This window comes from Aotus nancymaae, unplaced genomic scaffold (genome assembly GCF_030222135.1).
Source record: "Aotus nancymaae isolate 86718 unplaced genomic scaffold, 86718_ANA_hifiasm-v0.15.2.pri h1tg000250l, whole genome shotgun sequence".
Lineage (NCBI taxonomy): Eukaryota > Metazoa > Chordata > Mammalia > Primates > Aotidae > Aotus > Aotus nancymaae.
This window is the reverse complement of record NW_026988665.1, coordinates 1,761,723-1,786,989: the sequence shown is the minus strand read 5'-3', so window position 1 is coordinate 1,786,989 and position 25,267 is coordinate 1,761,723. Positions and strand designations below refer to the sequence as shown.

The 25,267-nt window shown below is 54.3% G+C and overlaps 2 protein-coding genes and 1 pseudogene across 5 annotated transcripts; 2 read left to right on the top strand and 1 right to left on the bottom strand.

Annotated features, from left to right (window-relative positions):
* Positions 1-1,185: 1,185 nt before the first annotated feature.
* On the bottom strand, positions 1,186-5,464 carry LOC105727759 (adenine nucleotide translocase lysine N-methyltransferase-like; annotated as a pseudogene).
* Positions 5,388-10,806, top strand: MRPL20 (mitochondrial ribosomal protein L20). 3 transcript variants are annotated; one of them, XM_021667479.2, is made up of 4 exons: positions 5,388-5,549; positions 5,669-5,779; positions 7,059-7,136; positions 10,462-10,806. In XM_021667479.2, the coding sequence occupies exons 1-4, from the start codon at positions 5,463-5,465 to the stop codon at positions 10,633-10,635; spliced, it is 450 nt and encodes a 149-aa protein (XP_021523154.2). In that variant the 5' UTR covers positions 5,388-5,462; the 3' UTR covers positions 10,636-10,806. The 3 variants fall into 3 exon arrangements, with proteins under 3 accessions (XP_021523154.2, XP_064227997.1, XP_021523153.2); XM_064371927.1 differs by lacking the exon at positions 7,059-7,136 and having other exon boundaries at positions 5,403-5,549; XM_021667478.2 differs by lacking the exon at positions 10,462-10,806 and having other exon boundaries at positions 5,403-5,549; positions 7,059-9,023.
* A 2,583-nt stretch (positions 10,807-13,389) lies between these two features.
* Positions 13,390-25,084, top strand: CCNL2 (cyclin L2). Of its 2 annotated transcripts, XM_012467906.3 has the most exons (11): positions 13,522-13,715; positions 14,054-14,128; positions 14,329-14,438; positions 16,607-16,727; positions 18,871-18,935; positions 21,419-21,518; positions 21,687-21,791; positions 21,873-22,014; positions 23,565-23,676; positions 23,760-23,852; positions 24,055-25,084. In XM_012467906.3, the coding sequence occupies exons 1-11, from the start codon at positions 13,620-13,622 to the stop codon at positions 24,407-24,409; spliced, it is 1,374 nt and encodes a 457-aa protein (XP_012323329.2). In that variant the 5' UTR covers positions 13,522-13,619; the 3' UTR covers positions 24,410-25,084. The 2 variants fall into 2 exon arrangements, with proteins under 2 accessions (XP_012323330.2, XP_012323329.2); XM_012467907.3 differs by lacking the exons at positions 21,419-21,518; positions 21,687-21,791; positions 21,873-22,014; ... (1 more) ...; positions 23,760-23,852; positions 24,055-25,084 and adding an exon at positions 19,515-20,672 and having other exon boundaries at positions 13,390-13,715.
* Positions 25,085-25,267: the final 183 nt, after the last annotated feature.

Here is a 25,267-nt window from a genome sequence, read left to right as displayed (position 1 = left end):
GGCTGCTCTCTGAAGGCCGGGGTGTTCCAACTGTGTTTTCTCAGATTGTGGATATGTCGCCTTGGCAACCATGAATTACACGGCCAAACTCCTGGCCATGGCTGTTCCCCTGCCCGCTTCTATCCAGAGCCATACTCTGAACCATGTCCTCATCTAACTCCTGAACACAAGCCAACACTCCCCCTGCCCTGAGCCGCCCAGGGCCAGGAACAGGTGACCACGGCAGCCCCCAAGCACAAAGGCCAGATGGCAGTTTTCAAGCTGGCTCATTCCGAGCTGCTCACCCCGCCCTTCCGCCCCTTCCCACAGAATCCCTAGTCAAGGCTCTGGTCTTAGCTTTCCGCTCTCTCTGCCGCCTGACTGAACACAGGGCCTTCTCATGTGGCCCTGCGTGGTGTGGGTGTCCCCGCTGCTCAGGAAATGCACGTAGTAAAAATCCACATCAGCTTCTCCAAGTCTCCCTCCATTCAGTCATCTCCATGATCTAGAAACCCTGCAGGTAGGCCAGTTGCGCCTGTAATCCCAGCACTTCGGGAGGCCAAGGTGGGAAGAGCGCTTGAGCTCAGGAGTTTTGAGACCAGCCTGGGCAACATGGTAAAACCACTTCTCTATCAAAAATACAAAAATTGGTCAGGCATGCACGTGTGGTCCAGCTACTCGGGAGGCTGAGGTGGGAAGATCACTCAAACCCAGAGGCAGAGGTTGCAGTGACCCAAGATCTCACCACTGCACTCCAGCCTGGGTGACAGTGAGACTCTATTTAAAAAAAAAAAAAAGGATGGTCGTCGTCCTCCTCCCCCTCCTCCCCCTCCTCCTCTCCCTCCTCTCCCCCCCGCTTCTTCTTTTTTGAGATGGAGTCTTGCTCTGTCGCCCAGGCTGGAACAGCGGCATCTGATCTCAGCTCACTGCAACTTCTGCCTCCCTGGTTCCAGTGATTCTCCCGCCTCAGCCTCCGGAGTAGCTGGGATTACAGGCGCACACTATCACGCCCAGCTGATTTTTTGTATTTTTAGTGAAGATGAGGTATCACTGTGTTAGCCAGGATGGTCTTAATCTCCTGACCTTGTGATCCGCCCACCTCAGCCTCCCAGAGTGCTGGGGTGCTGGGATTACACGCATGAACCACCGAACTTAGCATTTTTTTTTTTTTTTTTAGAACCCACAGTCTTTATTGCGTCTGGACACTCAGCCGGCCTGAGAAACAGGGACTCCCGGGACGGAGGCAGAACGAGGTCCGGGGGCAGCCTGGTGCCTGGGCGTTGGAGAGGAGGCGGCCTCCCCAGCCTGCCCATGCCCCAGCAACATCATAGGCCAGACCCGGTCCAGGCCCTCAGCAACCGTGGCCACAGGCTGCCAGATGGGGAGTGGGAAGCGCCCAGGCACCAAGCGGGCCGGCTGGCAGCTCTGCCCGAAGCTTGTCCTCCAGCAGCGGGAGCTCGCTAGGGGCCAGGAACATTGGGCGGTCCCTCAGGCTCACCTTCCGGAGATCCTCGCGGCCATAGCAGACGCTGCCGCATAGCTGGCCCTCCAGGACTGCAGCCGCGCCAGCAGCGCCAGCCACGGGTTCAGCTTGTGGCCCACCCGTGGGCCGCCAGCAGGATCCGCCGTCGCCAGAGCCCAGATCCACCATTTTTCCAGGGCGGCCCTCGCAGCAGCGACAACACGTGCTCCACCTGCCGCTCGCTGACAACGACGGCGGCACCTGCAGCCGGAGCAGCAGCGCCCACACCGCGTGGGCCGGGTCGTCCTGCTCCGTGGCGGCGGGACGGCGGCTCAGGGTCGGCTGCCCAAGGTCCTTCCTGGCTCGGGTCCGTGGCCCTCGCGGCCTAGCCTGAGGCTGGCGGTGCGCCCTCCCCTTCCCGCCGCGCGCTGCAGCATTTTTTTTTTTTTTTTTTTTAGCCTCCCTGCCATGGCCAGCCTCTGCCCGCGTAGCTTCCTAGTCTACCAGAGGCTCTGGAGGCTGAGAGAGAGTAACAGGAGAGACCTAATGTAGGCTGGGTGAGTAGGGGAAGCCTCTCTGAGCAAGTACATTTAATTTGAAGACTCAATGAGGAAAAGTTAGGTACAGAGTTGGGGAAGAGCATGCCGTGTTTGAGGAACTGAAGCGAGATCTGAGTGGCAGGAACAGAATGCACAGGGCGAAGGTGGGACAAGGTGAGGCTGGAGAGGCAGGCAGGGGCTGGATCCTGCCGGGCTGGAGGTCAGGATGAGAAGTTTCCATTTTACTCTGAGTACAAGTGGGAAGCCACAAGGATTTTCAGCACAGAGGGACACGATCCCATTTACGTTTTTAAAAGATCACACTTGCAGCTGCACAGTGAATTGGAAGCAAAGACAGCAGTTAGGAGCCTCTGCTGGCGAGAGGTGGTGATAACCTGGCTTCGGAGGCGGTGGGATGGGTCGCAGCTGTTTTAAAAAAACAAAAAACAAACAAACAAACAAAAAACAGCCAAAGCTGTTTAAGAGGCCGAACTGGGCGCAGTGGCTCATGCCTGTAACCCCAACACTTCGGGAGGTGGAGGTGGGCAGGTCACAAGGTCAGGAGTTGGAGACCAGCCTGGCCAATATGGTGAAACCCCGTCCCTAATAAAAATACAAACATATTAGCTGGACGTGGTGGCGGGTGCCTGTGATCTCAGCTACTCGGGAGGTTCAGTTTTCTGACCCAGCACTTCCGGGGGAGGCAGAAGAAGCGCTTGAACCTGGGGGGCGGAAGTTGCAGTGAGCCGAGATCAAGATCGCGCCACTGCACTCCAGCCTGAGCAACAAGAGCGAAACTCCGCCTCAAAAAAAAAAAAAAGAAAAATTAGCCGGGCGTGGTGGTGAACACCTGGTAATCTCAGCTACTCAGGAGGCTGGGGCAGGAGAATCGCCTGAAACCAGGAGGCAGAGGCTGCAGTGAGGCGAGATCTCCCCACTGCACTCCAGCCTGGGCAACAGTACTCAAAAAAAAAAAGTAGACGCAAAAACGAATGCAGTGCGTCATCCTGGACTGAATCCTTAATAGTGAGGGAAAAAAAGCTACCAACAGCCAGGTGTGGTGGCTCGTACCTGCGATTCCAGCACTTTGGGAGGCCAAGGAGGACAGATCACAAGGTCAGGAGTCTGAGACCAGCCTGACCAACACGATGAAACCCTGTCTCTACTAAAAAGACAAGAATTAGCCAGGTGTGCTGGCACATGCCCGTAATCCCAGCTACTTGGGAGGCTGAGGCAGGAGAATCGCTTGAACCCGGGAGGCGGAGGTTGCAGTGAACCGAGATTGCGTCACTGCACTCCAGCCTGGGTGGCAGAGCAAGACTCCGTCTCAAAAAAATAAAAAAAGCTATAAAGGACATTTGAGTTAAATCTGGACTGTGGGCTAGGCCCTGACTTTGATCATTGTACCGTGTGGTTCCTAAGAGAATGTCCTTGTTTTTAGGAAATAAACAGCAAAGTTTTTAGGTATCTCCAACTTCTCAAACGGAAACAAAACAAAACAAAACAAACAAAAAAAAACATCCAGTATGTTTACATTTATAGAGGAAATGATTCAAAGATGGAGCAAAATGTAGACAGTAGGTGAATTTGGTTTGAGAGCATTAAACAGGGCCGGGCGCGGTGGCTGGCGCCTGTAATCCCAGCACTTTGGGAGGCCGAGGCGGACGGATCACGAGGTCAAGAGATCGAGACCATCCTGACCAACATGATGAAACCTTGTCTCTATTTAAAAAAAAAAAAGAAGGCGAGCGAGAGTATTAAACAAATGGAGCAATGAAGATACTGGCTCATTTTGGCAACAGCTCTAGGGAGTTTTCCTTGTATTAGTGTTGTGGTCCGTGAGATCGGCACGTCTGCCGGGGGTCTCTTGACCAGCAAGAGGGTCCCAATACCTGGAAGAGAGAGTGCGCAGAAGAAAAGAACGACAGGAAAGTTTTGGGGATCTGGAGGGCTGACGAGGATTGCCCAAGTCAGCGATTTATTTTGTGCACAGGGTCTCATTATATACCCTTTAGCCTGCAGTGGCTGACGTCAGGTTACTTAGTGAGGTAACTACAACAAAGGAGAAGAGAGAATCACAACATTACAAGCCTGGGGTTCAAGTTAAAACTAGTAAAAGGAGAAGCATACAATCAACTGTCATAAAGATTGATCAAGAAGTCATAAAACAAACAGGTGACCTTTTCTACTTATCCGATAATCAGAAACACAGAAACAAGATCAATTTTACAATGGTCAAACCAAGGTATAAATCTTAGAGGTAACAATTTCAAATGTCATATGAATAGTCACAAGTTTCAGTGAGTACCTGGTAACGGAGTCATAAAACAAGCCCAGAGCAGAAACTTCAAGAAATAGCATGTGCAGTGAAATCACACAGCCTTCACCCAGCCAAACTGTTAGATCAGTGAACCAGAAATAAACTTCGCAAAATCAAACTTCTTGCACTTCCTTCTTTCCCTTAGCTCGACTGCGTCCAGAAGGGGAGAAATGTGTCTGGGCTCAAACTCCATTATGGCGGAGACACTTAGGGGTCTCTACGCTGGAGCGATCCCCACATATTAGTCTTGAAACTTTTCTATAATTTAAAAATCATATCCAAGTATAATTAAAAGCTACAAAGAAATTGCACACCTCCCATCATTTTTATTTATTGTAGTAAATAATACAGAAATATAAAATTACACATAAAATTTACTTTCTTGACAGATTCGGGCTCTGTTACTCAGGCTGTTGTGCAGTGGTGCAATTGCAGCCTCCACCTCCAGGGCTCAGGCGATCCTCCCGCCTCGGCCTCCCGAGCTGCTGGGATTACAGGCATTGGCAGCACAGCGGCCCCATTTACCATTTCGAAGCTTAGAATCCCCAGGGCGGACGCCGTGGCTGCGGCCGTAATCCCAGCACTGAGGCCTGGGGTCAGAGGGCAGCCTGGGCAACGCCGGGAGACCCCCCGCCCTACAAAAAAACACAATAAATTAGCCGGTGGCGGCGCGGGCCTGAGGTCCCAGCTACCAGGGAGGCGGCGGCGGCGGCGAGCGAGGTCGGGCCGCGGCACCCCAGCCGGAGCGACCGGGCGACATCCCCGTGGCCCCAGAGGGCGGCCCGGCCCTCCCCGCCCGCGCCGCACTCGCGCTCCCGGGCCCCGCGCCCTCGGCCCGGGTCCGCTGCCCACACGGCGCCCACGGAGCCACAGCGGCGGACGTGCCGCGCTCCGGCTGTTTATTCATCGGCCCCGGGCGCTGCGGCCCGGTTCGCCTTTCAGGCCCCGCCGCGGCCGGACATCGGCCCCACCGCACACGCGACCACCGCCGGGTCAGGGGCGCCGCCCGGCACTCGGAGCTGGAGGGAGGCGACCTTCGCCCCGGAAGTCCTCGTCAGCGCTGACCCGGAAGCACTCGTGGCCGCTGTTTCCGCGCGGGGCAAAATGGCGGCGGGGCGGCGCGTGCGTTGTTGAGGTTTCGGGACGCGGGTCCGCGGGCACCATGGTCTTCCTCACGGCGCAGCTCTGGCTGCGGAATCGCGTGACCGACCGCTACTGGCGGATCCAGGAGGTGCTGAAGCACGCCAAGGTTAGTGCCGCCCGCCCGCCCTGCCCGGGCATTGGGCGCCTGGGGGGGGTGTCCCGCGGGCCGAGGGGCGCCGGGCGTGGGCCCCGCTGACAACCCTGGTTTCCCGTTTTCTGACCCAGCACTTCCGGGGGAGGAAAAATCGCTGCTACAGGTTGGCGGTCAGAGCCGTGACTCGAGCCTTTGTGAAATGCACCAAAGCCCGATTCCTGAAGAAGAGGATCATGAGGACCGTAAGCTGGACCCGGAACCCTCGCCCGCCCGAGACCCAGCGCGGGTGCAGCCGCTCGGCCACCCTCGGCTCCTTCGCTTCTTCCTTTCATCCCTCGCTTCGAAACCGGCGAATTCTGTCACCCCGCACACTGTGGGACATCGGTTCTCCCGCCCCCTGCTCCAGCCCGTCACCCGGGCCGCTCTCGCTGCGTCGCCAGCCACCGCCCTAGTCGCTGCCGCTCTCATGTCCCCTCTGCGTCCACCCTCCGGTGGCTTCCCTTCCTGCCGGCAGCCCCTTGCTCACCCTCCGGGGCCGCTGCCGGCTGCCGTGGTGCTCCTCGAAGAGACCACGTCTGCTGACAAGCTCTGCCCGCCCGGGACCCGCGCATTTCTGTGGGGCTGGCTCCACTCTGTCCACCTGCCACCATCTCTTTCCTGCGCCTCACCACCCCCGCCTCAGCCTCATGAACCTGTCGTCTAACATAGCGGGTTTTTTTCCCTTTCTTCCCCCGAGAACTAGTCTCACTCTCTCGCCCAGGCTGGACTGCAATGGCGCGATCTAGGCTCAGTGCCACCTCTGCCTCCCGGGTCCAAACGATTCTCCCATCCCAGCCTCCCGAGTAGCTGGGACTGCAGGTGCCCGCCACCACACCTGGCTAATTTTTGTATTTTTCGTAGAGATGGGGTTTCGCTATGTTGGCCAGGCTGCTCTTGATCTCCTGACCTCAAATGATCTGCCAGACTCGGCCTCCCAAAGTGCTGGGATTACAGGCGTGAGCCACAGCGCCCAGCCGGGTTTTTGCTGTTTTTTATTTTGAAACATGGTGTTGATTTCACTCAGGCCAGATTGTGATGGTGCCATCATAGCTTACTGACTTTGCTATTTACTTTTAGAAAAATAACCTTTAGTTCAATTAGAGCCTTTGCTGGGACATAGCATCCAGAAGTCATTCTTAAGCATCTCCATATTTTCTTTATTATTATTGTTTTTTGAGATGGAGCCACTCTGTCGACCAGGCTGGAATGAGTGCAGTGGCACGATCTTTGCTCACTGCAACCTCTGTCCCCCGGGTTCAAGCACCCTGCCTCAGTCTCCTGAGTAGGTGGGATTACAGGTGCCTGCCACTGTGCCCTGCTAATTTTTATTTTTTATTTTGAGTAGAAACGAGGTTTCGCTTTCTTGGCCAGGCTGGTCTTGAACTCCTGACCTCATCATCTACCCATCGGCCTCCCAAAGTGCTGGGATTACAGGCATGAGCAACTACGCCTGGCCAACATCTCCGTGTTTCCTTATTTCAGCTCTGGATTAATCGAATTACAGCTGCTACCCAGGAACACGGCCTGAAGTATCCAGCATTCACTGGCAATTTAATTAAGGTATGGGTGAGCACATGGGCCCCGCTGAGATTCTGGACATCTGCAGAAATCTTCCTGCTGGGTGTGGTGGTGCCTCCTGTAGCCCCAGCTACTGAGGAGGCTCAGGCCAGAGGATCCCTCAAGCCTGACTTCTGGGCTGTAGTTTGCTATGCTGATGGAGTGTCCTTGCTAAGTTTGGTATCAATGTGGTGACCTCTTGGGAGCAGGGGACCACCAGGTTGCCTAAGGAGGGGTGAACAGCTCAGGTTGGAAAGGGAGCAGGTCAAAATTTTCAGGTTGATGAGTGATGGGATTGTGCCTGGGAATAGTGCCAGCAACAGACTGAGCAGCATAGTGAGACTACCCTCTACAAAAAATTAATAAATTTAGCTGAGTGTGGTGGCACAGACCTGTAGTCTCAGCTACTGAGGAGGAGTCTGAGGCAGGAGGATCGCTTTGAGCCCAGGAGTTTGAAACTGCAGTGAGCTATGATGGCAGTGCTGGACTCCAGCCTGGGTGAGAGCAAGACCCTGTCTCAAAAAGAATAAAGAAACCCATGGTGGGGCGCGGTGGCTCACTCCTGTGATCCCAGCACTTTGGGAGGCTGAGGTGGGCAAATCACCTGAAGTCAGGAGTTCGAGACCAGCCTGACCAACATGGCAAATGCTGTCTCTACTAAAAATAGAAAAATTAGCCGGCCGTGGTGGCAGGCGCCTGTAATCTCAGCTACTTGGGAGGCGGAGGTTGCAGTGAACCAAGATTGTGCCACTGCACTCCAGCCGGGGCAACAGAGTGAGACTCCGTCTCAAAAAAAAAAAAAAAAAGACACCAGGTGTGTTGGCTCACGCCTGTAATCCCAGCACTTCTTTGGAAGGCCGAGGTGGGTGAAGCAGGAGGCCATCCTGGCTAACATGGTGAAACCCCATCTCTGGTAAAAATACAAAATGTAGGCCTGGCGTGGTGGCTCACGCCTGTAATCCCAGCACTTTGGGAGGCCGAGGCAGGCGGATCACGAGGTCAAGCGATTGAGACCATCCTGGCCGACATGAGGAAACCCCGTCTCTACTTAAAATACAAAAAAATTAGCCAGCGTGGTGGTGCACGCTTGTAGTCCCAGCTACTTGGGAGGTTGCGGCAGGAGAATCGCTTGAACTGGGAGGCGGAGGTTGTGCCACTGCACTCCAGCCTGGTGACAGAGCGAGGCTTTGTCTCAAAAAAATAAAAATAATAAATCCAAAAAATTAGACAGGCACGGTGGTGGGCACCTGTAATCCCAGCTACTTGGGAGGCGGAGGTGGGCAAATCTCTTGAACCCTCGAGGCAGAGATAGCAGTGAGTGGAGATTGCGCCGCTGCATTCCAGCCTGGGCAGCAAGAGCGAGACCCTGTCTCAAAACAACAAAAACAATAGCAAAGCTCCCAGCAGACCCGACCCAGCCCGGTAGTGGTCCATGCAGCACAGGTGAGAGGTGCCGCTGGAGCTGGAGCTGGAGCTGGAGCTGCGCCATCTCGGTGTGGGCTTCCGGCAGGTCTGGGAGCTTATCACTGGTTGGCAGCAGAGTAGAATTGGAAACAGGGCTTGTGTTTCTGGGATGTGAGTCCTGATGTTTCCCCCATTCAGAAAACAGGGGTAGAAGAACTTGGCTTTAACTTCAATGTTTAATTTGAAAGGTTTTTTTTTTTTTTTGAGATGGAGTCTCGCTCTGTAGCCCAGGCTGGAGTGCAGTGGTGAGATCTGGGCTCACTGCAGCCTCCACCTCCTGGGTCCTGGTTCAAGCAATTCTTCTGCCTCAGCCTCCCAAGTAGCTGGGATTACAGGCACGAGCCACCATGCCCAGCTAATTTTTGTATTTTTTAGTAGAGACTGGGTTTCTCCATGTTGGCCAGTCTGGTCTTGAACTCCTGACCTCGTGATCCACCTGCCTCGGCCTCCAAAAGTGCTGGGATTACAGGCGTGAGCCACCGCGTCCGGCAATTTAAAAGTTTCAACGAGTCTGGATGCAGTGGCTCGTGCCTATAATCCCAGCACTTTGGGAGGCACCTAAGGTCAGGAGTTTGAGACCAGCCTGGCCAACGTGGTGAAACCCCGTCTCTACTAAAAATACAATACAAAATTACCCAGGTGTGCTGGCACACACCCATAATCCCAGCTGCTCGGGAGGCTGAGGCAGGGGAATGGCTTGAACCCACGAAGTGGAGGTTGCAGCGAGCTGAGATTGGGCCACTGCACTCCAGCCTGGGTGACAAAGCAAGACTCTGTCTCAAAAAAAAAAAAAAAAAATTAAAGGGGTAGACATTTTGCAGAAGGCTGTCTTTGATGCTTTACAAAGATCCTCAGGGTATGCTTAGGAGGTTTCATATTCCCATTTTACTCAGGGAATTGCAGCTCAGAAAGGAGACGGACTTTGCACAAGGCACACAGGTCACAGGGAGTACAGCTGCTCCACTTTGTCTTTGGTAGCGGAATTTTTTTTTTTTGAAACAGAGTTTCCCTCTTGTTGCCCACGCTGGAGTGCAGTGGCGCGATCTCAGCTCACCGCACCTCCGCCTCCCAGGTTCAAGCGATTCTCCTGCCTCAGCCTCCAGAGTAGCTGGGATTATAGGTGTGGGCCATGGTGCCTGGCTAATTTTGTATTTTTTTTTTTTTTTTTTGAGACGGAGTTTCGCTCTTGTTGCCCAGGCTGGAGTGCAATGGCACAATCTCGGCTCACCGCAACCTCCGCCTCCTGGGTTCAGGCAATTCTCCTGCCTCAGCCTCCTGAGTAGCTGGGATCACAGGCACGCGCCACCATGCCCAGCTAATTTTTTGTATTTTTAGTAGAGATGGGGTTTCTCTGTGTTGGTCTGGCTGTTCTCAAAAGTCATGACCTCAGGTGATCCACCTGCTTTGGCCTCCCAAAGTGCTGGGATTACAGAAATGAGCCACTGCGCCAGGGCTTGGTAGCTGAAGTGAGTGCTCAGAGACTGCCTCCCTTCTTTTCTGCTCCTTTAACCCTGGCATTGTTCATTAGCTTTCTGAAGTCATCTGCAGTTCTTAGCTCTCTTGTGGAACTTCCAGGTTGCCTTTAAGGGTTACTCAGGGTGAGGGCCACTGACCCTGAATCAGGTCTGTGGTTCTATGGGCTGACACCGGGACTGGACTGCAGCTTCCCCCCAGATCACACCGATTCCACAGGTGCCTCCCTCACGCTGTCCACGTTTATCTATCTGCATCCTGCCTGGAAGTCCTCTCCTGGGCCCCCACCCCCCAGGGAATGTTCATCTGCATTCTTCCTGAGCCAGGGCAGAGCAGAGCGTCCCTGAAGTGCGAGTGTGATGCTGACTGCAGGCTCTGGTTCTTTTCCCAGTGCCAGGTGGAGCTCAACAGGAAAGTCCTAGCAGACCTGGCCATCTACGAACCAAAGACTTTTAAATCTTTGGCTGCCTTGGCCACCAGGAGGCGACATGAAGGCTTTGCTGCTGCTTTGGGGGATGGGAAGGAGCCCGAAGGCATTTTTTCACGAGTGGTGCAGTACCACTGAGGATTGCTGTATTCGTCGGGAAAAGACAGAGTCATCTGCAGTTTCTTTGATTTGTACTTGTGTTTATCTACATTCTAGTAACAGGCATGAGGGGCCCCTCCTCTCTGGGACAGCCTCACAGATGACTTCTGTGTTTCATGTGAGTGAAATTCAAACACTGTTCAGTTTTTAGAGCCATTTTCCTGTATCAAGCGGACACTCCATGGAGCTCACCTTGCTTCCAGGGCTGCTGCAGGCACCTGGCTGTGGGACGCAGCTGAGCAGGCTGTTGCCTTCTGCACGCTGAGGGGTCTACTCCAGGCTCCGCTCAAGGACTGCGTGTGCAGCACCTGCTTGCCGGTTCCCTGAGCCCCTACCTACTCCATCCCGCCCAGGACTGACCTCAGACCTCGCCCCGCCCCGCCCCCCCAGGCTCATGTCGAGCAGAGCCCTGTGGCTCAGCTCTGCCACCACTCAAAACACCAGCCTCAGCTTCCCTATGTGCCCCACGTTCAGCAGCCCAGCAGGAATTGGGGGAAATGCCCCCACATCAGGTGGGTGGTGGCCTGGTCCCTGCAGGCTGGACTGACTTTTCAGCCATCTCCAAGATAACTGTCCATTAACCCCAAGGCTGATGTATGTCTCCCCTGGTCTTTCTGCCCCAGGAAGGCTCTTGAGACCCTGTTTACCTGCTGATGCCCCCTGCATTTACACAGCGGTGCATACACCCCTGCCCCAACCTGCTTGTCTTGCTGATCTGCCGTAGGAGCACCTCAAGTGAGTGCCCATCTCCCCACCAAAGGCAGCCAGCTTGCATCCTGTGGGGACGTGCCCTTCACCCTTGGCCAGCAGTTGCTCGGGAGTCTTTCTGGGCCTTTTTCTTAGACTCACCACCTATTTCCAGCCTGCACAGAGCAAGCAAAGTCCTGGGCACTTGCTAGAGATGGCTTCAGGCCAACCACTCCATTCTGAGTGCAGGCTGTCATCCTTTCCGGCTTCCATCACTGCATGGCGCTCTAAGAGGTCCCCCTCCTGGCCCTGTCACTGTGCTTGGTGACGGCCACCACGCCTGGTCTTTTGAGGCTGGGGACCAAGTCTCATTCAGTGTCCTTTCCCCTGCATGAGTGCAGCGTCTGGCCGTGTCTATGGGGTGTTAAATGCCTGTCAGCCCTTGGAAGATGGCTCCTGGACAACAGGTGGAGGACAGAGCCTTGGGCGGCCACATTCTGTGCACACTGCTGCACTGTGGCAAAGCTGCCTGTTCTGCATCCTGTCTCAGTAAAGGAATGCACAGATGTGGCAGACCACTGTGGGCTGCTCCCAGCATGCACTTGCTTTGTGCCAGCAGGTGCTCTGGTGCCATGGTCCTGTTCCTAGGCAGCTCCAGCCTGGGCCTGATTGGCTGGAGGCACAGCTGAGGGACTGGGCATGCAGCACCAATGAGAATCCAGCTGTGTGGCAGGGTTTCCTGCAGTACGTAGCTGTAACACACAAGACTGCCAGCCTGGGGAAAGAGGAAATGGGTGAAGCCGTAACCATATCCTGTTGCCCATGGCAGGCGGTGAGGAGAGTGGGTCTTGGTTGGTACTGTTTGAGCTGCAGTATCAAGTCATGGCAGAGCTAGTGGACAGCTGGACCTGGGGGCGGGGTGAGGGGCAATGGTGGCCTCTGGATTTCAGCCCGTTTAAACTGGGCAGTCACTCAATTCTAAATCTTCTGAAAAACAAAACAAAAAACGGTGCAGTCACTGGCAGCTCGGTGTGAACTCACACTCGGGCCTCTGCTGACCCCACTCTTCCTCCTGCCCCACACTTCCCTACCCAGTGCAGGCTTCCCCACCATCTTCATCCCGGGTCCTGTACTAGTCCTGGCGAACGTTCGGGGTAACCGCAGCAACAGATACGTCCTGCATCTGCTCCTCCCGTGCAGCTGTGATCGATCGCAGGAAAAACCGTGAACCCATGACGGGCAGGTCGTGAGGTCGCCTGGGGGAGGATCAGCGATGTCACGAACTCCTTCACTGTCTCCCAGCCGTTTGTGGGGTTCTGTCCAAGCTCCTTCAGACGGAGCAGACCGGGCCTCGCTGCCCGGACCCCTTCCGTGGGCCTGGCCTCCCCACGCTGTAAGGGCTCTGCAGGGACGTCGAGGCCACGTTTCCAGTCATCCTCTACCCATCTCTCCCCAGGGGCTGAGTCTTGAAGGCAAGACTTTGCGGGAGTCTGGCATTAATCGGCATCCCCAAAGCCTGGAGTCGGGAAGGACTGGAGACACGATGCCGACGACGGCCGGGGACACCGGGCGCGCGCGTCTCATTCAGGGCGAGGCCGAGTGGAGCCTCTGACCATGCCCCGCGCCCAGGGGATAGCAGTGGGGGTCGTCCCACCCCAGACCCCACCGACGTGGACCCCCTTGACCCATGTGACTTCCGAGACGCGAGCTTCCGCGATCAGGGGTCTCCGTACGAACGTGGGCGGCTTCGAAGAAGCCCCGCCCCGCTCGGGACGCCCGGGCAGGCGCTTTCAACGAGACACCCGCGCCTCCGCTCGGGGCAGACGTGCTTCCGGGTCGGCCAACGCCGCGGAGTACCTTGGGTAACGAGCCCGCCCTCAGACCTGCGCCAGGTTCCGGCGACGGCATTTGGCGCGTTACTGACGGGCAGGTGGAGTAGCCAATCGCTGCTAGACGGCGTCACGCTGCCCGCAGGCCGAACCAATGGTATGAGACGGGGCGGGGCGGTGGCAGCAGTAGAGCGTCGCGAGGAGCCGCCCTGCGGGAAGAAGTCGTAGAGGAGTCGGCAGCACAAAATGGCGGCGGCGGCGGCGGCGGCGGCGGCGACTGGGGCTGCGGGGTCGACAGCTCCTGCCGCAGCGGCCGGCGTCCCGGGCTCTGGGGGCGCAGTCCCCGGGTCGCAAGGCGTGCTGATTGGGGACCGGCTATACTCCGGGGTGCTCATCACCTTGGAAAACTGCCTCCTACCTGACGACAAGCTCCGCTTCACGCCGTCCATGTCGAGCGGCCTCGACACCGACACGGAGACCGACCTCCGTGTGGTAGGCTGCGAGCTCATCCAGGCGGCCGGCATCCTGCTCCGTCTGCCTCAGGTGAGGGCGCGGCCGCGAGCCTCGGGCCCGGGTAACCGCCCGGGCAGCATCCGCCCTTTGCCGGCGAGAGTTGGTTCCGCGCCGCCCCCACCCCGACCCCGACCCCGACCCCGACCCCGACCCCCGCCCTGGCGCCAACCCCGAGCCCGCCCCCGCCCCGGCCCGGGGCCTTCCCTCGTGCGCTGGACCCCGAGACGGCGGGACGCAAAGAGCATTTGCGGACCTGGGAGACGTTTCGGTGTTTGGTTTGAGTGGGGAGTCCCACGTTACCGATGACTTTTGGCCGCGAAGGCTTTGGATGGTGCGTTCGAAAATACAGAAACGCTCCTCCACTCTAGGTGGCCATGGCTACCGGGCAGGTGTTGTTCCAGCGGTTCTTCTACACCAAGTCCTTCGTGAAGCATTCCATGGAGGTAAGGGCCCCCTTGCGCTTCATTCCCAGCGGAAGATGTTGGGGGGAAAGGGGGGAGTGCCTGCTCCCCAGTCGGAGCCCTGTGCCGGAGAGTTCCGTTGCCCCGGGGGCGTCTTGGTCTGAACAGCCCTCAGGCCTTCGGCCCGTCAGGATGCGGTGGCCGGGGACACACATGGGTGTGTCGCGATGCTTCCGCTGCAGCACGTGTCAATGGCCTGTGTTCACCTGGCTTCCAAGATAGAAGAGGCTCCGAGACGCATACGGGACGTCATCAACGTGTTTCACCGCCTCCGACAGCTGAGAGAGAAAAAGTGAGTGTCAGCGCGCTCTAGTCGATCAGTGTCTGCGTTTTTTTTCTGGTTAAATTACGCTAACGTTTCTATAACAAAGTACAGGCCTGAGGTTTTAAACCCGTGGGATGTTCCTGAGCGCATTTTCAAGTTCCTCGAACGGGCCTTGCTCAGGCGTCAGCGGGTGCTGCTGAGCGTGAGTGCAGGGGCTCCAGTGAGGACGGGGCCCTGTGGCCCGGGGCCCTGGTGCTGGCTTCCTGCTTTACCCATGTTAGCGCACAGCCCTGTTGCTGCTTGTTTCCCGTAGGTTTCTGAACGTTCTAGAGCAGGAATTTTTAATCTCAGCAGTGTTGACGTTCAAGGTGGATAATCCTTCCCGCCGCCCCGCCCCCCCCAGACAGGGTGTCCTGTTGCCCAGGATGGAATGCAGTGGCATGATCATGGCTCACTGCAGCCTAAACCTCCTAGGCTCAAGAGTTTCTCCTGCCTCAGCCTCCTGAGTAGCTGAGACTACAAGAGCACGCCACCATGCCTGCTAATTTTTTTATTTTTTATTTGGTAGACATGGGTTCTTGCTTTGTTGTCCAGGCTGGTCTCAAATTCTTGGGCTTCAGGGATCTGCTGGCCTTAGCCTCCCAAGGCACTGGGATTACAGGCTGGGTAATCTTGAGCTGTGGTGGGTGGTTCTGTCTGCTGCAGGATTCAGCAGCATCCCTGGCCTCTACTCACTGGATGCCAGGAGGACTCCACCTTAGTTGTGATAGCCAGAAATTTTCTCATACCAGGTGTGGTGGCTCATACCTGTAATCTCAGCACTTAGGAAGCTGAGGCAGGAGGATTGCTGGAGGCTGCAGCGTCACCACTGCACTCTAGCCTGGATGACAGAGTGAGACTCTGCCTCCAAAAAATACCAAAAGTCTTTTGATGTTGCTTCATGGCCCTAGGATAGCAAAATTGCTCCAGTTGAGAACCACTGGCTTCGAACTTAGCCCAGTGTTTATGCTCCTGAAGTTAATGGGAGTTCTTTAGAAAACACGGCCTTTGGCCGAGCACAGTGGCTCACGCCTGTAATCCCAGCACTTTCGGAGGCCGAGGCAGGTGCGTCACCTGAGGTCAGGAGTTCAAGACAAGCCTGCCAACATGGTGAAACTCTGTGTCTACCAAAAATACACACAAAAAAATTAGCTGGGCATGGTGGCAGGCACCTGTCATCTGAGCTACTCGGGAGGCTGAGGCAGGAGAATTGGTTGAACCCAAGGGGGAGGTTGCAGTGAGCCTAGATCGTGCCATTGCACTCCATCCTGGCAGAGAAGAGCAAAACTTCGTCTCGAAAAAAGAAAAAACACGGCCTCATATTTAATTTTTGAGATGGAGTCTTGCTGTGTTGCCCAAGCTGGAGTGCGGTGATGTGATCTTGGCTCACTACAGCCTCTGCCTCCTGGGTTCAAGCAATTCTCCTGCCTCAGCCTCCAAAATAGTTGGGACTACAGGCCCATGCCACCTTGCCTGGCCATCTGTGTTTTTGTTTTTGAGACAGTCTCACTCTGTCACCCAGGCTGGAGTGCAGTGATGCAATCTTGGTGCACTGAAACCTCTGCCCCCCCGCCGGAGCCTCTGACCATGGTCAGCCTCCTAAGCAGGTGGCAATACAAGCACCTGCCGCCATGCCTGGCTGATTTTTGTATTTTTTTTAGTAGAGACAGGATTTCGCCATGTTGGACAGACTGGTCTCAAACTTCTGAGTTCAGGCAATCCGCCTGCCTCGGCCTCCCAAAGTGCTGGGATTACAGGAGTGAGCCACCGCCGTGGCCCATCTGTATTTAAATGATGTCTTTCACTGGTTTGCGGGTTATTTAACTATGAGTATGTATCCTTACATCTTGAGCCACACAAAGTGCTTTTAGCAGTGGTGACATGAGATCCTAAAACCGTTGCTGTGTTCAGACTGTGCTCGCGCACCAGAAGCTGTTGATCTGTAAGGAACAGTGGGGAGGATCGCGGGGATGGGATGAATATGTTGGCGCTGGGCTGTGAGGAACGTTGTGCGGTCTTGCTGGTTAGAGGACGTGGGCGTCGCAGCCACGTGTGTGTCAGGCTTGCGTCAGGTGCTCACAGTTGGAGGTAATGATGGCATGTTGGAAGCCTTGTTCTGCTTGACCATGATGCAGACCCTGTGCTCTCTCTTGTAGGAAGCCTGTGCCTCTACTACTGGATCAAGATTATGTTAATTTAAAGAACCAAATTATAAAGGCGGAAAGACGAGTTCTCAAAGAGCTGGGTTTCTGCGTCCATGTGAAGCACCCTCACAAGGTGGGTGTGTGGCTCCCGCCCTGCGAGCCTGCGCAGACCACTGCTGCAGCCTGGCCGCCTCTCCACCTCAGTGCAGCTGAAGGCTATGACAAGTGCTGAGTGCATCCCTGACTCGACTTCCCACTTTACACCCGTAGTTCAAAAACGGTTCCCGACGCATTAGTCTTCCAGGGTTAGCTGTTTATCTTAGTAACACATTTATAAGAGTTTTAGAAATGGCATGGCTTAAGTTTGGGCTTTCAAAAATAGTGGTGAGTTTGTAAAAATTAAATTTGTTAGTATATGTTTTTCTGGAGTGCCGTGGCGCGATCTCTGCTCTCTGCAACCTCCGCCTCCTTGGTTCAAGCAATTCTCTTGCCTTGGCCTTTCGAGTAGCTGGAATTGCAGGCGCCCACCACTACAGTTGGCTAATTTTTTGTACTTTTAGTAGAGATGGCGTTTCTCTATGTTGACCAGGCTGATCTTGAACTCCCGACCTCAGGTGATCCACCCACCTCGGCCTCCCAAAGTGCTAAGATTACAGGCGTGAGCCATTGTACCCAGCTTTTTTTTTTCCTTTGAGTTAGAGTCTTGCTCTGTTGCCAGACTGGAGTGCAATGGCGTGATCTCGGCTCACTGCAGCCTCCGCCCCTGGGTTCAAGTGATTTTCCTGCCTCAGCTTCCTGAGTAGCTGGGATTACAGGCATGCGCCACTACCTGGCTAATTTTTATATTTTTAGTAGAGACAGGGTTTCACCATGTTGGCCAGGATGGTCCTGACCTCGTGATCCACCCACCTCAGCCTTCCAAAGTGCTTGGATTACAGGCGTGAGCCACCACACCTGGCCCTTTCTTTCTTTCTTTTTTTTTTTTTTTTTTTTTTGTGTGTGAGATGGAGTCTCACTCTGTTACCATGTTGGAGTGCAGTGGTGCAATCTCGGCTCACTGCAACATCTGCCTCCCAAGCAGCTGGGATTACAAGCATGCGCCACCCCGCCTGGCTGATTTTTGTATCTTTAGTAGAGACAGGGTTTCACCATGTTGACTAGGCTGATCTTGAACTCCTGAGCGTGGGTGATCTGCCCGCCTTGGCCTCCCAAAGTGCTGGGATTACAGGCGTGAGCTACTCGCGCCCAGCCTCAGCTAATTTTCTAAAGATGCTTTAGTGATAGCCTTACTTCCTCTCACGGAGGAATTAGAGGATTCTGGCCCCTGCGGTCTGAAATGACTGGAAGCCTTTTGCGGCACGTACTGACTGAGGGCCGTGGCCGCGACACTGTCCGTTACTTTCGGCGTTGTGGGTGCCTTCCCCAAAAGATGGTTTCTGTTTTTGGTCTCATCTCCTTTTTATTGGTGGGTTTCCTCATTTGCTTGTTCAACTTTCTCCCATTTGTTCACATTATCCGTAAATTGCTCACCACAGATTGAGATCCTTTTCTTTTTGTCTTTTTTTCTTTTTTTTTTTTTGAGACAGAGTTTTGCTCTTGTTGCCCAAGCTGGAGTGCAGTGATGCGATCTCACCTCACTGCAACCTCCATCTCCCAGGTTCAATCGATTCTCCTGCCTCACCCTCCCGAGTAGCTGGGACTACAAGCGTGCACCACCACACCTGGCTATTTTTATATTTCTAGTAGAGATGGGGTTTCTGCATGTTGGTCAGGCTGCTCTCTAACTCCTGACCTCAGGTGATCCGTCCGCCTTGGCCTCCCAAAGTGCTGGGATTACGGGCGGGAGCCACCACGCCCAGCCTTAAGTGCTGGGATTTCGGGCAGGAGCCGCCATGCCCAGCCCTAAGTGTCTTTCCCTGTTTGCCGAAAGTATGTTCATACCGTGTTTTGCTGAGTTGGTAACTGGGGTCCAGAGCCGTGTAGGATAGACCAGCCTCCCTGGTGGAAAGTACTGAAGACCAGAATGAAACCAGCCCTGTGAAGAAGGAGGCCTCTGCCGTGGGTTGTGCATTGTGCGTGCATCCTGCCTGGCTGCCTACGCAGACAGCAGGTGCATCCGCAAAACTCCCTCCCGCCGAGCTGTCCGCCAGACATGTGGCCAGGAGCCACTCCTGGGATCTAGCATGAGGCTCTTGTTTGCTGCATGGACACCCACAAGATCTGAATTCTGGGCTTTTAAGGTTCTTGCTAATAACTACCTGACCCGTATCTTCCAGATAATCGTTATGTACCTTCAGGTGTTAGAGTGTGAGCGTAACCAACACCTGGTCCAGACCTCATGGTGAGTTGAGCTTCCTTGTTCTATGAGACCAGCAAGGGCAGTGCAGGAATGTGTTGACTTGAGGCACTTGGGCAGTGGGTAGGCCGCCCAGTGACTTGGTTGTGGGCTGGAGTTGTCCGAGTGCCCAGTGCTCCTGCTGTGTAAATTCCAATCAGACTCCCAAAATGGGCACTGGCAGTAACGGTAGGTGGCCCGTCCCCTCCCTGCAGCTGTGCGCTTCCTGTACCCCCACCCTGAGGAGAGCAGTCAGTGGGTGTCCTCAGGGAGCTGTTAACTTGGCACAGTGGGGCCGTTTCCCAGGGACGTGGAGGCTCATGTAGACTTAGTGTCTGTGTCTCCCTGAAATCACATCTCGTGGGAGAGAGGGGCAGAGAAGGCTCTGGGACTGATGTTAACAATGCATGTGCCAGAAAGGAAGCCGAAAGTGGCAATTTAGTATTTGGGGTTTTTTGGTGAATTTTTTCCCATGGAGTTAAGTCTGTAAGGGTCATATTTTTGCTGACTGAATTGTCTGGTGCTATGACATGTTTAATAGAGAACCTATTTTGACTTTTCTTTTCTGTACTCTTTCAATCAAAGGGTAGCCTCTGAGGGTAAGTGACTAAGACTTCTCCTCTGCTGTCCAAGCGCTTTGGTGCAGGGACAGCGGCGTCTTCAGCCAATCCAGTGCAGGCTCTCCACCGAAGGCTGGCCCTAGACTGGTGGTACGCGCACATAGCATAGCCATGGCCGACTGCTGCTTGTGGTTCTCTGACGATTGTGCTTCTTGTTAATCCTCTGTCGTGCTTTGGTAATTGTATTGATTAGAGTTGATAACTGTCTTGACTTGAATATTGTCCCTTTAAAACTGCTGTACCTGTATGATAAAGATGCAATACCTTTCTCTTAAAAAAAAAAAAATGGCGTGGAAAGCTGTCAGAATTGAAGTGACAAATTGGCTGGGGGGAACCCGCGTGTCCGTGGGGGTTATGTCGTGATTTCTAGAAGTCTCAAGTTGCTCTTCCAGCAGCTCTGCGTGACGCATTCTAGTAAAGGTGTGCATCTTTAAATTATTCCATGGATACTTTAAAAATACTGTAACGTTTCAATATAGCAGTAAGTTTATATGTTCTGAAGATTGCATTTGCTTTTAAGACTTAAAAGTTAATGGATTAATATTATTACTACTTGACTACTGAAAACTGTTTATTAGAAACCAAAAGGTTACTGACTGTTGATCTGTGTTTGAGCTGCTCCCTGCTCCCTTGCTTCAGGGGGTGTGGCTGCACGGCTGTCACAGATTCCCTCTTGATGCCTGGAGCTGCTTCCAGAGCCGCGTGCCTCTAGGCACCTGTAGAACTTAACCTTGGAAATCTCTGAGTGAGTTTATGTGTTACCTTCTCCAAGGTTTATGTAGGACAGACATGGGGGGAGGGCAGTCCTTCAGACCCCTGCATGACTCGTCTCATCTGTGGGTGCAGCCCGACTTCAAGGCTCACCGCTACTGGGGTACGTGAGGAGCAGTGAATATAAGACCAGATCACCTGTCCTCATGGGATCAACGCTTTTTGTTATTGCAATATTCTTAAAGCTAGTATAAGGTCTGGTTTTAGAATATTTAATCTTAGATGTATCTAAAGGAAAACGCTAAAAATGTCAGTTTTTAAATGCTTTAACTTTAAAAAGATGTGAATTTTTGTATTTTTATAGCTTCTAAATATGATGAAATTTAAAGAATGTACCGTGATGAAACGTTCAGTGTTGTGTTGCTTCTGATTCTATGAATGTTCATTTTAAGACTCCTTGTTGCAATGGGACAGTTGGCAGCGGCTCTGGTGAGCCCAGGAAGAGGCCTGCCCTTGGGTGCTGAGCCTCCCTCTGCACGACGCTCCCATGCGTCCAGCTTACGCCCAGGGGGCTTTTCCCTCTTCCAAGTGGACTCCTTCAAGCAAGCCGCAGCTCGGTCACCAGAGAAGGGCCCTGCCGCCAGAGGCCTCGAGGAGGAGGACGGCGAGAGGACGGCGAGAGGACGGCCTGTGTCCCAGCGGCCGCTGGTTCTGTGCCGAGCCAGTTCATTGAGTTTGCATGTTTCTCTGCACTATGGATTTTGAGCATTTAGATTTCTTTAATCAAAAGCGTTTTAGTGACTACAGTAGATGTTTTCTTCTGGAGGCATCGTGCTTTGCATGAGAGCAGGCCACAGTTGAGGGGAGAAAAGCCAAGTTAAAGTCGGTTCTCTTCCATAGCAACACACGTTGTCTGACATTCAGCCAGCTTTTTTTTTTTTTTCTGATTATTTCTGTGCCTTCCTGTCCTGTATTTAGAAAAAGCAGCTAGAAGATTTCTCCAGTAACTCTTGAGATTCACTGGACTGTCCAGCTCTGAGTCCTAGCGATAGACTCCTTAGAGCAGTGGTGAATTTATCTAGACTTCTCTAGATAATGCAGGCGGAGTCCTGGGTTCCCGGGTGGGGCATTGCAGTTTTTCATGCGTTTGGTTTCCAGGAATTACATGAACGACAGCCTTCGCACAGACGTATTCGTGCGGTTCCAGCCTGAGAGTATCGCCTGTGCCTGCATTTATCTTGCTGCCCGGACGCTGGAGGTCAGTGTGTTGCTACTATGGAGAGATTCTAGTCTCTCCAGCCTCCAGTAAACTTTACTGTATTGTGCTTCAAATGACACTCATCTGGGCCAGTGGCTGTTTTTATCTCCCTGAGTTGGGGCGGTGCAGTGGAGGACGGTGTCACAGTGATGGTGTTTGTGTCTGCAGATCCCTTTGCCCAGTCGTCCTCATTGGTTTCTTTTGTTTGGAGCAACTGAAGAAGAAATTAAGGAGATCTGCTTAAAGATCTTGCAGCTCTACGCTCGGAAAAAGGTTCTTCTGCATTTTTTCTTGTGTGCGTTTGTGTTTGGCCAGAAAAACCTGGTTCTGAATGGCGTCCTCTGGCTTTTGTAGGTTGACCTCACACATCTGGAAGGTGAGGTGGAGAAGAGGAAGCACGCCATCGAGGAGGCGAAGGCGCAAGCACGGGGCCTACTGCCCGGGGGCACTCAGGTTCCCGACGGCACCGCGGGCTTCTCACCGGCCCCTAAGCCAGGTGAGTCTGTTAGGCGGTAGGAATCAGCTCCCCACAAGGCCCAGAGGCCAGTGATCCTCCTGGGCCTTCATTCCGGGGTATGTGCTCCTTCCAGACTCTTTTTTTTGAGACAGGGTCTCTGTCACTCAGGCTGGAGTGCAGTGGTGTGATCATAGCTCACCGCAGCATCCACGTCCTGGATTCGAGAGATCTCCGCCTCAGCCTTCTGCGTAGCTGGGACCGCAGGCACACGCCGCCACGCTCAACTCATTTGTTACCTTTTTCATCGAGACTGGGTCTCGCCGTGTTGCCTGGGCTGGTCTTGAATTTCCTGGCCTCAAGCGACTGTCCTGCCTCAGCGTCTCAGAGTGCTGGGAGTATAGGCACCTGGCCTGTCTGTTATTAGCAGGGGTTTGGACGGGCTGTCTGAAACGCTTTGGTTTACCTGCTGCCCGTAGCTTGTCGTCTAGGGAAGGTGTCACAGTGCGGGGCCGTAGATGATGTGGTGGTGTGTGTCCTCACACCTGGGGTGGAGTGTCACGCAGGGGCCTGTCTGCGTTGCTTCTGTGGTTCTTTTTTTTTTGAGATGAAGTTTTGGCTCTTGTTGCCCAGGCTGGAGTGCAGTGGCGCTTGGATTACAGGCCTGTGCCATCATGTCTGGCTAATTTTGTATTTTTAGTAGAGACGGGGTTTCTCCATGTTGACCAGGCTGATCTTGAACTCCCGACCTCAGATGATCTGCCTGCCTCGGCCTCCCAAAGTGCTGGGATTACAGGCGTGAACCACTGTTTCTGGACTTTTTTTTTTTTTCATAGAGTCTCCCTCTGTTGCCCAAGCTGGAGTACAATGGTGAGATCTCGGCTCACTGCAACCTCCGCCTCCCAGGTTCTGGTGATTCTTGTGCCTCAGCCTTGCAAGTAGCTGGGATTACAGGCACATGTCACCAAACTCAGCTAATTTTTATATTTTTAGTAGAGACAGGGTTTCACCATGTTGGGCAGGCTGGCCTCAAACTCGTGACCTCAGGTGATCCACCTGCCTTGGCCTTCCAAAGTGCTGGGATTACAAGCGTGCGCCACCGCACCTGGTCCCATCTGCGTTTCTGTGATGTCTGTGTAAGTTCCAGGTCCTAGGCTGGGAGCAGGAAGTTAGAGTCAGCTTGCGCTTCCACCTGTAGAGGGGACTTACTTTTTTCTTTTTTTTTTCGAGACAGAGTCTCTCTGTGTCGCCAGGCTGGAGTGCAGTGGTGTGATCTTGGCTCACTGCAATCTCTGACTCCCTGGTTCAGGCTAGTCTCCTGCCTCAGCCTCCCAAGTATCTGAGATTACAGGCATGTGCCACCACACCCAGCTAATTCTTTTGTATTTTTAGTAGAGATGGGGCTTCACCATGTTGGCCAGGATGGTCTCGATCTTCTGACCTCGTGATCAGCCTGCCTTGGCCCGCAAAGTGTTGGGATTACAGGCGTGAGCCACCGCGCCCAGTCAAGGGGCCTTACTTGCTCTACTAACTTGTTTTTTATTGGGAGAGTTTTTTTGTGGTTGGCTTTTAACCTCTTGTTCTGATTCTAGCGGAATCCCCCACAGAAGGTAAGGGGAGCAAGCCTTCCCCACTCTCTATGAAGAACAGCAAGAAGAGGGCGGAGGGCACCAGGAGGGCCAAGGCGGGCAGCCCTGTGAACGGGTAAGACCCAGAGCTGCCCAGGTGGCTGTCGGGATAGGCTGGAGAGACTCGTGGTCTGTAACCGTCTCCTGTCCCGTTCACAGCTTGCCAAAGGGGCGAGAGAGTCGGAGTCGGAGCCGGAGCTGTGAGCAGAGCTACTCCAGGTCCCCCTCGAGATCGGCTTCACCTAAGAGGAGGTGTGTGCCTCAGGGCGTACCGGGGAGGCCCACACTGGGTTGGGGTGGGGCCATCCCTGGGGGTAATCATTCTCACCCCGGGTGGTTTCTTGTTTCTCTAAACCCGGAGGTTGTGTGTCGGTGTCTGGGATCCTGTGGGTGTGCGCGTCAGGCCTGGCCAGGCCAGGTGGTCACACGTGTGGTGGTGCTGTCCTTCCTCCAGGAAAAGTGACAGTGGCTCCACGTCTGGTGGGTCCAAGTCGCAGAGCCGCTCCCGGAGCCGGAGTGACTCCCCACCGAGACAGGCCCCCCGCAGCGCCCCCTACAAAAGCTCTGAGATTCGGGGCTCCCGGAAGTCCAAGGACTGCAAGTATCCCCCCCAGAAGCCGCACAAGTCTGGGAGCCGGAGCTCGTCCTGTTCTCGAAGCAGGTCACGGGAGCGTGTGGGCAATCCGGGGAAATACAAGAAGAAAAGTCATTACTACAGAGACCAGCGACGGGAGCGCTCCAGGTCGTACGAACGCACCAGCCGTCGCTACGAGCGGGACCACCCCAGGCACAGCAGGCATCGGAGGTGAGGAGGGGTTGCAGTGACTGGTGGGCGCAGGTCCTTCCCGGGGAGGTACCTGATGGCTGCCCTGTGACCCTTGGGTGCGCTCCCTTAGCGCAAGTGGCCCTGTGGTAGGGTTCTTTTTGGAAATGTATTTTGACTGGACCTTGGTGGATTTGGAAATGGAATTGGGGGGCCGGTGACATGCGCTTCATTCAGGCCGGTCTGGGGGGCGGCGGCGGCTTTGAGGGCGGCTGGATGAAAACGGGAACGCACACGCCCTTGTTGCGTGGCCTGGTGCTATTGGCAGCCCCCTCTCCGTTCCCCGACCGACACTCAATTACGGGAAGCCAAGAAAGCTGATTTTTAGAACCTTCGCCTATATTAGGTTGTACTTATGTGCATATCTGCGTGTTTCACAGGAGAAAATGGCCTTAAGTGCCCCTTATTCTCTCTCCATGTTGTAAGTAAACATGTGTTTAATACAAGCTAAAGCTACATACGGAAACTCAGAACTTCAATCCTGTCAGCTTCAAACCTTATAGGGAATCCTGACTTTTAAAATGTGATGGCATTTGGATCTGTGTTGAAAGTCATATATTTTTATCTGTGCAGTGCTGAGTGCAGGCCACCAGCTCCTAAATAGAGGCTCCCTGTGAGTGCACTTGACATGGTGAATAAACACATCTCTCTCCACTCAGGATATCTGGAGCGTTACAGACTTGGTAGGTGCTCGTCCTGTGTGCTTGTGAAAGCGTCCGGGCGTGCGCACAGCCATGCCGGCTCTCGGGGTTCGGGCTCCCCGCTCATCCGATTCCGTTTGCCTGCGCTTCTGCTGAAGGCTTGTGAGGTCCTGAGCCCCTTGCCCTTGAGGACACAGGCTCCT